General features: G+C 37.6%; 1 protein-coding gene across 1 annotated transcript in view; it reads left to right on the forward strand.

The window, feature by feature from the left end:
• The first annotated feature begins 343 nt into the window (after positions 1–343).
• NKAIN2 (sodium/potassium transporting ATPase interacting 2) overlaps positions 344–14,660 on the forward strand; it is a 145,967-nt gene continuing 131,650 nt past the window's right edge. Inside the window, exon 1 of the mRNA XM_022555800.3 lies at positions 344–1,662. Within this exon, the coding sequence (XP_022411508.2) occupies positions 1,495–1,662 (168 nt within the window). The 5' untranslated portion in view covers positions 344–1,494. The remainder of the gene's footprint in view (positions 1,663–14,660) is intronic.

Consider the following 14,660-nt stretch of genomic DNA (forward strand, 5'->3'; position numbering starts at 1 on the left):
TCTATGAGGTAGCATTAACCTAATGCCAAAACCAAAGAAAATACAGGAAAAGAACACTACCTTTTACAAATATAGATGCAAGTATCCTAACAAAATGTTTTCAAACAAAATGAATTCAACAATGTACAAAAATAATTATACACCACAACCAAGTGGGATTTATACTAGACTGGTTCACTATTCAAAAATCAACTAATGCAATGAAAAAGACATTTTTAGCCACTTAGCAGGTAGCTCCAGCCACAGGCTTTTATTATGAGATTTATTCTGACTGAGTCAGAAACCAGTTTGCTGTATCTCCCAGGTTCCAAGGGCTACTTTGAAGCCTTTCTCAATAGGCTTGAAGAGAAGAGACCTTACCCCCTCCCTTACCACCACTTTATGGAGATGATGAGACTCATAACATAGCACTCTCCAAAGGAATACTCTTTCCAGTCTCCAAATTCCCTGATCACTTATGCTCAGCCCTTTCATATGTTCAGTTTAAGTGAATATGTCTTAATATTTCCTATGCAGGATCTGCCTGGTCAATCTGGTACCTCATTTTGGTGTGAAAGTAGTTGGCATCTATTATCTTGAGGTTCTATCACTGAGACTGAAATAATTCCTTTTCCACCATTGATCCTCTCTGTTAGAATCTTCCCTCATGACTTGCTGAATACTAGGATGTGTCTGATGCATTCTCTTCCTGGAAAACAACATTCGTCCCTGTGCTATTGACAGCTCCACATCTGTGTATGTGATTTCAAGGTCACTAGTGCAGAAACTACCATCATTCCATTTGTAGCTGCACATCACCTAACATGCTGAACCTCATCTAAAGAGTTGTTGACTTATTTTCACCCTGCAATAATTTGCTGATGGTATTTTCTAAGAAGTATTGTGACCAATTTTATATTAGGAGTTGGCAAGATTGAAAAGATCCTGATTTTCTAAAATAATAATAAGTGGTGGGGGACAAGAAATAATGTGTTTTATTAAGTAAAGTTCTCACATATTTTAACCACTAACCACATTATTGTGTTAAATTTTGCCAAACTGATGTACAGTTTTAACTTTTAAAATGTGCAAAAGGTAAATATTCTGAGGGAGAGGAAAATAGCAGGCTGAAGATGAACTGCACTTGATAAAAATAGCTTAAAACACTCCCTTTGTAATATTTACAAGTCCTAAAAGCTAAGACTTTTCAGTGTAACAATGTAAGCCTGACAATTCTACTAGTAAGTATTTTCATTTGTATCACTGCAGTCAGGCAAACCTTCATAAATGAAATCGATAGACATAATTTTCAGGTGGAACTGATAGTTTGACTTTAGATGCTACCTTTCTGCCTATAAAATACAGCAAGGGGAGGGGAAGAAACCCACATTTCAAAATGGGAAACTCAAAAGCAATTCAGTCCGAATAAGCTAACTAACATTTACAAAGTAATTCTCATCCTTATAAATTGCCTTCTTGCAGGAAACAGACCTTATCCTGACTTTTAATATTTCAATGCACCGATCTTGGTGGATGGAGAATGGACCAGGATGTACGGTGACATCAGTGACACCTGCCCCAGACTGGGCCCCAGAAGACCATCGCTACATCACGGTCTCGGGGTGTTTTCTGGAGTACCAGTACATAGAAGTGGCTCATAGTTCCCTCCAGATTGTCCTCGCAGTAAGTGTCGACAGCCAACCACTCCTTCTAGTGCTTCCGGAACTGTTTTATTTCTGTGCAAGCTCAGTGCACACAGTTGGAACCTGTGGGTAAAATGTGGCTCTGTGCTTTTTCCTAATCAGTGCCACTTTTAACAGGGATGTGTCAGGTTAAACCAGGCTGTGCTGTGGGCCGAGTGCTTCTTTCTGGCTGTGCTGCTAATTCTGGGAACTCCCCTCTCCCTTTGCCCTAGCTTCTTCTTAGATTTCCCCTAGGTACCATCCATCTCTTTTTATCACCCCCCCACCTTTTTCAAAACAATTCAGCTTTTCTATAAATTCCACTTCTAGACTATCATGCCCCTATTTTTCATAGTATTATGTCAATGAAGAACCCTCCCTCTACAAGAAGGCATTTGGAGTTATAAATAACTCCTATGTTTTTGAAGAACTTTCACTAAAGCTAAATGCACACTTCTGTGGGATTCATAAAGTTATTTGTGGGATTCATAAAGTTATTCATTCAGCTTTATTATACATGTCTCCATTTATTTATTACAGATTGCGTATGTGCAGATCTACGTATATTTTCTTAGACTCCACGTAGATCTGCAACTGAGGTGCACCGTCTTAACAATTATAAACAACTAACAATACAAGTAGAATCTGCTTGTGACCTCTTTCTTTACTTTCAGAATGATATTAACTCACAATTCTTAAATAACAAGACATAAAATGTTCTGGGTAGAATGGCACCAATTGGTTCACGTAAAATTCTTCTGGAATTTAAAAAGAAACTATGTGAGTGTGTGTATTAGGTTATATAACTAATATACAGTTATTAGATATTTTAAAATGAGGAATAGGGCTTCCCTGGTGGCGCAGTGGTTGAGAGTCCGCCTCCGATGCAGGGGACACGGGTTCGTGCCCCGGTCCGGGAAGATCCCACATGCCACGGAGCGGCTGGGCCTGTGAGCCATGGCCGCTGAGCCTGCGCGTCCGGAGCCTGTGCTCCGCAACGGGAGAGGCAGCAACAGTGACAGGCCCGCGTACCGCAAAAAAAAAAAAAAAAAAATGAGGAATACATGTATATAAACATATACATACACACACATATATAATCACAATGCACTTCGTATGCTGTGCTAGTAAACACTTCCCAAGTCTCTGTGACTAAAAACCACAAAGGTTTATTCTCATGGGTCAGCAGGAAGTTTTACCAATCACTGTCACTAAGGAAACAAGGCTAGGGACACAGCCACCACCTCAATCATCACGGGTTGCCGTGCCAGAGAGCAAGGATAGATCTGGAGTGTCTACAATGGCACTAAAATGCTCCTCCTTGGGAGGAGAAGCTCATCATTGCTCATAGTTCATTGTCCAGAACTAGACACACAGTCCTACACAATCACAAATTGGTCAGGAAGGAGCGAGACCTGTAAATATTTGAAGAGTAGCATAAATTATTTCCACAATATTTGAATTATGTTCTTGGCTAAAGCACTGAGTGACCTCCCTTGAATATGTCCAAGCTGAAGCACTTCTTAATTAAAAAAATAAAAAAACCCTCTCTAATAGTTTGAAACTCTAAAACTGTTCATTTTGATTATTTTTAAGTAAAGATAGATTCGATGGGATGGAAGTAGTCATTTCACTGTTTAAAATTCATTTAGGTGAAGTATTCATTCTCACATGGGAAAAGTAAAATATTTCTGGCATTTGGCGACAGATTAAATGCCTTCATATATGTGTTAGAGAGGAGTTTTAGAGGTAATATTCCTTCCTTGGAACTCCCTCTTTCTACTGTACCCAGAATTTTTGGAAAACTTCCACTTATGCATCAGGGATGATGTAAACATATAGTCTGTGTGCATGGATAGTTAAATGTGACAATTTTAAGAGGGTTATTTGAATTAAAGTGTGTATGTATAAACTATATTCACAGATTTATTAAACCCCACATAAAATTTTGGCTTGCAGATAATTTGCTAAAGAAATACATTTGGACACGGAAGCATGTGTTGAGTCTGTCATACTGCCCAAAGAAAAAATATTTTTACATAAGTAAAAACCATCCATAAAGGCAAAGTGGCTAGAGTGCAAAGAAGATGGATGAAGTGTCCCTAAGAGCAGATGTGACCAATATATCAAGCTACTGGCTCTCACTTCTCCTGTCTGCATTGCCCCCGGTTGAGTGGGGCAATCGTTTGGGCGGGCCATCACAGGACGTGGCATCCGTACCTTTCCCCTTTCCACCTGTTCTTCTCTCTGGGGTAGTTCTTTTGCTATGCTGACTGGATCACCTGAGAGAGTAAGTCAGCAACAGATACCCAAGCCAGTTTTTTGGAAAAGTTTCAACACACTTTCCGTCTTTGGACTTGTTATCGTCTAGTTGGCCTTGGGGTGAAAGCATTTGCTATGCAGAAAACTTAGCACATCTTAACTAGAATTTTAGAATGCAAACCAAAATGGGGCTTATCTTGAACAATGTGCTCCGCCTAGTTATTGGAAGCCTTCCAACTAAACGTTCCTGTAGTCATCCTCATCACTTCTGCTGGCATGTTTAAGGGGTGAAATTGTGGCTCGATTCTCTGCTTCTCCCCTTTTCGTGTTACCCAAATCAACTTCCTGACAATCCAATGTTTAGTTCCGTCCAGTCCGGTGAACACTTCCTGAGTGCACGTCCCCTGCTGGCATCTAGAGAAACAAATGAGAGCGTCTCTGACCTTGAGGCTGTCATAATCAGAAATGGGCGTGGCTCCTCAGGGTACAAACCTGGGGCAGACAGGCACACTTCGGGAATGTGGTACACAGAGAATACGTTTGTGCCGTTTATGGCATCATCCTGGCGTCTTAGTTCCATCCTGCTTTTTGTGAAGTCAGCTAACTAAACTCCCACACCTCTCTTTGTTTTCACCAGCCTTTGAAGCTGCCCTCTCTTCCAGGATATCTGGCTTAGATCTGCTTTCATAAACGGCTGCTGTCCCAGCTATTGCTGTTGATTAACTCCAAATCTCTCTAGCTCTTTTTCTCCACCTTCACTCAGCCTCTCTTTCACAGATTCCTGACCCCCAGCACACCTGTCACCCCATTGTTCGGTTTTCTGCCAATCAACTCCTAGCTGATTTTGAAATTTGCATCACGAGGCCCCCATGTGCGTCACACATTTATAAGATATCTCCCACCTCCAGCCAAAGGAAGATGAGTATTATACCCATATGATTGGGAAGAGGGGTTATTAATCACACAGCCTCCAGCCGAGAAGAAAGGACTGCCAGAGCACCATAATGATGAGCCAGGTGTGAGATTTCGAGCTTTCTCCTCCAGCAGCATTTTCTTCTGGTTAGGATCAGATATCACATTCAAAGGGAATACAGGTGTGGATAGTTTTAATAAAACCAAAAATAAAAAAAAAATCTACACTTACAAAATAGATAAAATAAATATGTATGGAAAGAGCCCAGGAAGAGATTAACTAAAGAGATGGTGCTGTTTACATTACAAAACAATTAATCTTATTTCTTCAAACAATGTGTGATTGCAACTGTACAGTTTACAAAATGCGTTTACGGGAATTTAATCTTTCCACTTGTGTAACAGTCCTTTGAGGGCAGCAGAACAGATTAAAAGCCTTTCCCAAGATTTCTTAGCTAGTAAGTGGGGAGGGTGGACATGCTGACCTAAGTTTTTCTCTGGTACCAAGGAAAGGAAATAGGCTTAAATCTGCATGCCGGCATCAGCTGATGGATAACAGATTCATGAAACCCCAAAATTCAGACCTCTCTTCAGTAGCAAAGAATGCCGTGATTAATTAGCTATGTCTCCCACGGGTAAGGGGAAGGGAGGTGTATATACCTCATGTTTGTTATGCACACACATTATACCTTACTTCCTATAACCAACACAATGAAGAGGGAGTATGTTTTACAAAGAAATGTAAATAAATGAATCATTAAGGGAAACTTTTATTGTACTAACTGAAGTAACTTTTTATTTTGAAACATGTTAAAATTCCAAATAATTCATTGGAAAACAAAAGCAAATACTTAATCCCTTTCTTCTCCAGCTACCTCCAGAGGACCAGTATCTCTAAATTTTATATGAACTTCTCCAACCAAAATTGCCGGGCTTTGTTTTTCTTTATTTCCTTTACTTCTGACACACTTCTAAGTTCATAGCAGGTTGACTATTAATTTAAGAGACCAGTAGAAGATGTTGGTAAAAATATAAATAAGTTTACTCTTTCCTACAGCCATTAAAAGTGGCTTAGAAACTGTGTACAAATTAGCAGGGAAGAAAACTTTAGAAAAGTTTCTGGTGCCCTGTTCATAGCCAAAAATTAGGTTCACTGTCCAGTTTAAGCTTCAGTTAAATCTATTCCCTATTCATAAAACTCTGTACTCTGTAGAGTGCTGGAAATGATAGAAATCATTGTTCAACATATCGTGGTACCAAAAACTTTTGAAAGTAAAATATATGCCTTTCAGATGGATAGAGTCACAGATGTTTCCAATTATTTCCAGTTAATGATATATAATATGTTGGCCATTTGGCTCGCTAAGACTTGCCTAGGAATACCATTGGTGAAGAAATTTGCAAAAATTTTGACTGCCTTTATCCAAGTTGACTTGGGGTTGTGCTGGGAATGGCACATGGTGTTTCTCTAGACGTTGCTGAAGTGTGTGGTGCGTGCATATGAGAGTAAAGGGCCTTACTGCTCACGCTGGCTTTTTCTCCTATAATCTGGAAACACTTATCCACAGAGGTCTGATTTTCAAAGATTTGGGTTCCGATTTTCACGTAGCCTAGGACGTTGCTATTAATGTGGTAAATATTAAATCTAAGTTGTGAACTTGTACCATTTTAAAGGGATGAGTGGGAGAAATGGTGTGAGCTGATACCCAGCTACTGCTGCATTCAGAAGTGCAAAGGTTGCAATGCGGATATTCTCTATGACATTTATTTGAGTTGAAAAATTAAGACCGTTTTTTTGAGACAAAAAGCAAGTTTGATTTGGTTGATTTGTTTTACAGTGAAAAATGATTTAGCCATTTATGTTATTGGAGTCACCACTTTGCATAAACTAAATTAGCCAGACCTGCAGCTCCATAGTTTGATAAAAATACACTCAAAGTACATGTTTTTAATTGACAAAAATATATTGAAATTAAGTAATATTTCCCACATATTTTACATACACCAGATTAATCTAGGTGCCTTTATGAGAAAGAGTTACAAGCATAATGGCTGTTTATTATATCTTGGTGGTGTTTTTTGTATACTTTCCAGAAATTGCTGTTGCAAACTGGGGCAATTTCCAATTCTTTGCTTTCATTATAATTGAAGGAAAGCCTCATAGATTTGCCAATTGGTAGATTACCTGAAAGAATTCTTCTGATAGGTAAATATGTAAATGTGGCACCCAACTTAGAAGAAGCTGCAGAAGTTCAGTGATGTCATAAGAAAAGGCCTTCAATACTTCTCTATTTTTGAAAGAACAAGATTTTTCCATGCTTAAACCTAAAAAAAAAAGCAACTAGAATAGAATTCCTGCTAAACTCTGCCTCATTCTAGTATTAATCAGAAATGCATTTCAAATGAAATTTTATTTTTTATGTAATTATTTTGATCAACATTTGTAATAGACTATGGTGTTTTGATCTATTGTATAAAATAATAATTGTGGTAATGGCTCAAATGAGAATACATTTTTATGTTCTCACCGCCCCCCAAAAGAGAGAAATATGTGAGGTGATGAATATGTTAATTAACTAGATAGTGTGAAGCCTTTCATAATGTATATGTATATCAATTCACCATAATGTACACTTTCGGTAGCTTACAATTTTATTTGTCAGTTATACCTCAGTAAAGCGGAAAAAAATTTTAAATGTCAAAAAAAGCCCATTTTTAACACTTAATGCCTTATGGACATGGGAAAGAAAGGTCGATTTTAAATTTATACATATTCAATTTAACACATACAAATTTATATATGTGTGTGTGTGTGTATATATATATATATAAAACTATATATAGTTATACAGAGAAATATGATAGAATGATCAATATAAAACTTTCAAGTAAATAAACATACCACATTAGGAAAATATTCTGTGGAAACTGGAACTACATAAAATTTATGATTGTTATAGAAGTGGATGTATGTGTGTTTTTACATGAAAGTGAACTTCACATCATACTGGTATTCAAATTTCATTGGATATATTTATAAGAATAAATAATGTATCTTTAAAATATATTAATATTTATAATATGCCAAAATAATTTATTTTGCCATTAGCCATTTAGACTAATGATGAAAATATCAGATATGAATTTCAAATGTACCTAGTTTCAAGTGGATTTTTAAAAATTTCTTTCAGGGTATGTGGGAAGAGAAATGTTTGGAAGCCACTATTCTAAAGCAGTGGTTATTTCTTTCTTTATTCCTTTATTCTTCCTTTCTTTTTCTTCCTTCCTTCCTCCCTTCCTCCCTTCCACAGTCCATAGAGACAGCCACAGAGTGGGGAGCAGGCATTTAATTCTCGGGGAGGGCTGACAGGGATGTCCCCTGTCCCCTTGGGGCCCCTACCCATTCCCCTAAGGCAGTGGTTGCTAACACTGGCTGAGACGAGGAATTACTTACCCAGTTGTTTAAAAGATTACCATAAACATAATATACTTCTGGAAATTTTTTTGTCCTTAGGCCTGAGGTAGGGCCAAGGTGGATATATTTTTCAAAATTTTCACCAGAAATATTAGTCCCTTCCCTTTTCTTTTACTACTGATTCCTCAAATGTCCTGAATTGCTCAGAAACACAAGGTGTTTGGTCAAGAAGATGATTCTATATGCCAAGATGGTACCATAGCTCTGGTTGTTCCACCAACTCCTTTCTGGGCCTTAAGAGTCATTTCCCTTCCAGTACTGCAGGGTAAAGCACATAGTTATGTGACTAGTTAGTTAGTCACATAATTAACCTGTGGTCAAATACTGAATCTGTACTTACACCGTGCCTACCATATCTCCACACTGAGGAGTGAGTTGGTATAGAGCTAGGACTGCAAACTGAGTCTTCTGATTCTAGTCCAATGTGCAAAACTGTACAATAGTTTTCTTCTTAGCACACAACTGCCTGTTGTCTGCGACGGAAATGGACAGAATGACAAGCACTCAGCTTCTTTCCTAGCTCCCAGGATGGTTCAACAGCTTTGCTGCTTGGCTTCAAATATTATACACAGTGCTCCAACTCTAGTTCTCTTGGGTACTCAGATACACAATCTTGCTTGTCAATAAAGGAAATAAATGTGATTTGTCTTTCTGCAACAGCAGAATAGTTTATACAAATAGTCACAAATATATGGTAAGAAAAACCAAATCACAATTGTAAACAGGGGATTCTTCCAATGGACAAAGTTGCTTAATTAAGAGAATGAAGGCGGTAAATAGAATTGGGAAAGGACAGTTCTTGGTACAATTGAGTGCTCCAAAGCACATAAACAATGTTCCACAAGCTAAGTTTAGAGCCCCAACTGGATTTATCCCTGAATAGTAAGAAATACCAAGACCAATTGATACTTCTGAAATGGGCACATGTTTAAATTTCTAATCTATTCTCAATTCCTCTAGACGATAACAAATTCATTTGAACACTATCCCTTCAGAGCATAACACCTTAATGTCTTATCCACAGATGTCAATCAAGTTTTGGTAAAAATAAACCCTGAACAATCAGTTGTCATGCCCTTTATTTTATTTTGCTTTATTCCTGAAAGGTGCCCTTGTAAATTGGTGAGCAGTTCTGCGAGTCTGGGAACAAGCAGAGTGCAAGAACTTGAACAGCCTCTAAAGTCAAATTAAATCTAAGAAGTTTTTGCCTTTAATAGTCACTGGTATTCTCTACATGCAAATTCAGAAACATCAGGTAAAATATTCACAGTCTGGGGGTAACAATCCTTAAATCTTACACCCAGCTGCATAATAAACTATTCTGTAATTATGAACTAAATGAGATAATGTCTAAGAAATTGCCTTGAAAACAATAAAAGTGGTATTATTTATTTTCTCCTTAGCTCAGTTTTTTCCACTGCTCCGAAGAACACTATTATTTAGTCAGGCTAACTCATAGCGATGTGCAAAAATGAACTGAAGTTTACTTACTCCCCAGGTAGAACTGTGATCCTTAAATTCAGTGTGATACTATTTAGTGTATCGACACACCAGCCTACATGGGGGCAAGTTTTATCCCATATCAACCATTATCATCAGATTGCGACATCTGCTTCTATGTGTGATGTTGAAGCACTAGCTTACCCCCAAAACATAATATCACTTGATCTACGAGAATGCTTGGAAACATCATGGAATAAAAATACCAATATATTTAAGATGGTAGTGAGGATTATAGCCTGCAGCAAATCACTAATAATTGGGTTTTCTTGAATAATATTAGATTTAAGTTTTGCCAGTCCTACAAATTAGATTTAAATTACTTCCATAGAGTACTGTACAATGAATGATGTGCAATCCCATTTCTTATATTTAATTTTAGTCATAAGTTATTTCAGAAAGAAAGAAAGTATCAATATATATAGTAAAATGAAGTATTTTTTTGAAAAACATGACAAGCTGTTGAACTTGAACAAAGGTTACCATCTTCCTTTGTCATAGATAGTATCATTGCCTGTAAGACGCCTTTCCACTCATGATCAGTTATTATGATAAAAATTTTTTAAGAAATAAGTCTTTGATGGCAATTTCCTCTTCACAGGAACTTCTACACACAGTGGTAGAATAATAATAGTAGAATGCGTTAGTGTTTTCAAATAACAGCAAGGCATTCTCAAAAGAAGGATGTAAAGATGATTTATAATGATAGCTATAATACAAGGGATAATTTATTGTTTAGTGTGTTATACTTGAGTGAAAAGGAATAAAACTATGGGCAAACACACTTAAGCTAAATATTGTTTATGCAGTAGAAAAAGAGCCGTCTGTAATATTCCTTCTGTACATTTGCTTTTACCAGTCCTACAAATAGGATTTTAAACTCTACTGTTCTCAACCCACACAACTGGGTGTGTGATTCCCAGTCTTCATTATTCTCTTGCTTATTCCAGTCCTTGTGGCTCCATGGCTACATTTGTCCCGACTCCCACTCATTGTTAAATTCCTCTCAAGCAGTAACCCTTTGAGTCAAGACCACAACTTTTCATACACATATGTTTCTCACTTCTATTCTTCTCCTAACAATTCATAATATTATATTGTATTGTACTTAATGAGGGAGTTCTTTCTCACATGACTCTTTTGGTTAATGTTAACCGCAAATATGGCTCCATCCACATTAACAATGCAGTGCATTTCTATATCACTGAATTTTAGAGAAATATTTGATTGCTGTAAGTCAATCTTTCTCAAGCTTTTTCTAGAAAATCCCTTCCAGTGTTACATTTTACTTATTCACCTATTAGATTGTAAAATCTATTCATCAAAATCCCACCGATGTTAAGATTTTTACAGTAAACGATGCCTTGCCAAAGTTTGATGGGCATGACTCATTATCATCAGTGTTCCCTCTATACAAATTAGTTCATATAAACCTTGAAATTTGGGGGGGTGTTTTTTAAAGTTCATTCAATGGGGAACGTCTAGAATAGTACCAATGAAAATATCATTTTGTGTATCATTATTTTAACTATAGTGGGTAAAACATTTTCACATGTAAGTTATTGTGCTGTGTTCAACAACCATAAACAGGATTAACTCTGAGTGCCCTGCCAGTGTGGCTGTGACAGTTATTTGATCATTTAAGTTACGGATGAAAAATCATTGAAAGCTTTGTTTAAATGAATCTACATGAACATTTACCTGCGATTAATCTTCAATTTTACTTTCCTTTTGTGATCCATTACAGTTTTTTTTTTCCCCTTTAGACCCCATATGCTTACAGATGTTAATCTCCAGGGAAGCACAATGATTCTCCCAACAAAGGCGGTTTGTTTCTTGGCTTTGCTTTGCTGAAACCTGGTCAGAGGCTCTGATGACAGATAGTCTGCTTGTCAGCCTTGCTTCATGAATCCAAAGAAAATGGAACTTATCAGGAGCTGAGCCTCAAGCGCTACCTGCGCCTCTTATTTGGGCCCTTTCATGCTAGGTTGGCAGAGGTCTTAGTCTTTCATCATTTGGTTCACTGACAGAAAGAGCAGGGAGCTGTTGCCTGTTTAGGTACCACTCTGCATACTGCTATATTGCGAAATAAACAAACAATATATTTTTAGGGCACCACCTGCAGCAAGCAGCTGTACCAAACAGAGCAGAACCACAAAGGATGTGATTTGTTCCATTTAACATAAAGCCTTGAGGTTTGAGAAGAGAGGGAGGAGAAGGTTCTGTGTATACAACCCACACGTCCACAGTTTAAACTGAAGCTGATATTCTTTTTTAGATTGGAAGTGAGGTATCGTTATACCTTTCCTCCTTTCCCACCCCGCAACCTCTGGTTGAAAACAGTTCTATTATTGGGGTTATAACTGTTAACAGAAAATCATTCTCCTCTGCCAGTAAACTTCCTCTTCCATTCAAGGGCAGTTTACTCTCAGGGCAACCTATACTGAAATGCCAACATCTGCTGTATCTAAGCTGTATATAAATGGTGTCTGGCATTTACATGATGCCAATGACTTGATTAGAGAAACTCATACACTTGGCTTACATAAAATTTTCTTATCTGCAGCTTTCATCTATTTCAGTCTTTCTTCAGGATCTGTGTGCTTCTCTAAATGTGCCACACAAGTCCAAAATACTCTGAAAGCTGAACTTTAGCTCTTAATTTTGATTGATGATCAGTTCTTGTATTAAATCCTATCTCTCCAGGCATTAAAGCTATGTACTGCATCATGATAAAATTCTACCATGTGCGCCTTGTCTGAGTACCTAGAATTTTGAGGCTGACGCAAGGGATATTTTAAGTACTTGCTTTTCCCCTAGATTTAAAAATCTCCTCATTCTCTTAATGGCTATTGACTCTGACCTCACAAACCAAAGTCACCATGTCATTTTGAGTTCTTCCAGGTGAGCTGGGATAAATACAATTAAATTATAGATGATTCTGGAGGCAATCCAGGTAGTTACAAATTGAGGTCATTTTAAGTACAGAGAGGGACAGTTACCTTTAGTATTAGAATGGACACCAAGAATTATACAATAATTTTGCTTTTGTCTTGACAATGAGCACATTTTAAAGAGAGAAACACTCCTCTAAGTATTTAGGAGGTGGACTAGAATACCGTTCTTAACTCTTCTGCCACTGACTAGTTTCTTACTCTAGGAGAAAAGTTCATCAACCATCTTTTTGTGCCTCATGAACACGCTTTGGTAGGACTAGTAGCTACTGCTCCAGGACTCAGAGAAGTGAGATGAAGGAATTACAAATCTGCAGTGATGCATGCTTTTAGCTAATAGAGGAAATCAGATCTTGTGAGTCAGGAAACTTAGGTTTCCTTTGTTATCGTCACCTTCATCATTAAGATAATGACCTTTAAGACTACTGGGCACAAAATAAATTCCTACCAAAGTGTCTTCAAGAATGTTTACTGTAGGAACTGCTTCCATCTCTTTCACCTTTCTAACATATTAAAGGGAATTTTCTGGAAAAAGCTCCCAGACTGGGTTTTATTAAATTATGTTGGCTTCTGAATCCTTTTCAGTCAACTTTCTACTTTATGATTATGGGACAGTGCTTTTAACTGTATATCCTTGAAACTTTGGAAGAAGGAAGGGAAATATCTCTAGTGCCAAAGAACAAAAGAGGACCTTTAGTTGGAGCATATTTATGTTCTACAAAACTAAGAGTCAGTTAGGTTGATCTTTAATGAATTGTTACAGTCTACTGAATATTCTTCAGGGCTCTCTGGGGAATATTAAAAGAAGAGAGCGTAAGCCTTCATGACTACAGAGTCTTGTCTCTGTAGAGTCAGCAATTTTAAAATGACAGCCTTATCCAATAATAAATACAACTCTGCAAGTGTGTCCAACTAACTGGTTTTTAATCTGCCAATCTTGGAAAGGCCTCTCTTCTCTGAGCCAGACAGTACTTTATTTAATTGAAAATATATGGACATTTCAAAACACCAAGAACAGAGACTGGCTGAAGTGTTCAACACAGTCAATGATCATTTTTACCCCCGTAACATCTCAGGCCAAAGTTAGGAACCTCCAGTTGGCTGGGGGATTTGCTCCCATATTCCGGAGATGGCACTGTTCACTCTGGCTGGAAAAAGAAAGAAGATCATATCCTCAAACCCCTGTCTCAGCAGGTTTGCCCAGGCTCCAATCCAGCAAAAGGGAAACCTACAATGACCCTTTATATCCTGTCTGGGGTAAGACTGCAGGCCCATGATGCAATTTGATTTCAAATTCCACCCATGTTGTAATCACATTTCACTTTTATTTTGCTGTATTTTGTAGTCAAAGAGCAAGTCTTTAAATAGATAAGAAACAAGAGTCAAAGGAGAAAAAAAAAAGCGACCTCCAACTAGATGAAGCTCTCTGTATTAGTCATTTATTTTCAGTATATAGGGATCTTGGGAAGAGTTTAGCAAGATTTGATTATCCTTATTAAAACCATTGGTCATTCTTCAGGTCCCTTCAGAAGGAAAAAAATCTTTACACATCTGGTGCCAGCTTTATATCAGGCCCAATTTGGAGATTTTCCTAAAAATAGGCCCGCACTGGCATTTTTCTTTCCCAAGCTCCTGGCTCATCCCCTGCATCATCACTACCATCTTCTTTTTTCATTTGTCCTTTCTTGTTACCTCCCACCTTGTAGTGTGCAGCTGGCTGATGCCTCTAAATGCCTATAGGTCAATTAGGAAATGATCAAAACCAAGACAAATCCTAAGGTAGCTCTCCTCCTCTCAAGGACCTTAAAAGCTAAGAGAAGTTAGACTTTCAAATTTCTCAGTAACCTAGGGGTGGCATTGTCACCTTGTTTAAATCTGTATTTCCTTAATTACTCA

Source organism: Delphinapterus leucas, chromosome 12, assembly GCF_059928025.1.
Source record: "Delphinapterus leucas isolate spDelLeu-1000000601 "Yukka" chromosome 12, BTC_Dleu_Yukka2, whole genome shotgun sequence".
Classification (NCBI taxonomy): domain Eukaryota; kingdom Metazoa; phylum Chordata; class Mammalia; order Artiodactyla; family Monodontidae; genus Delphinapterus; species Delphinapterus leucas.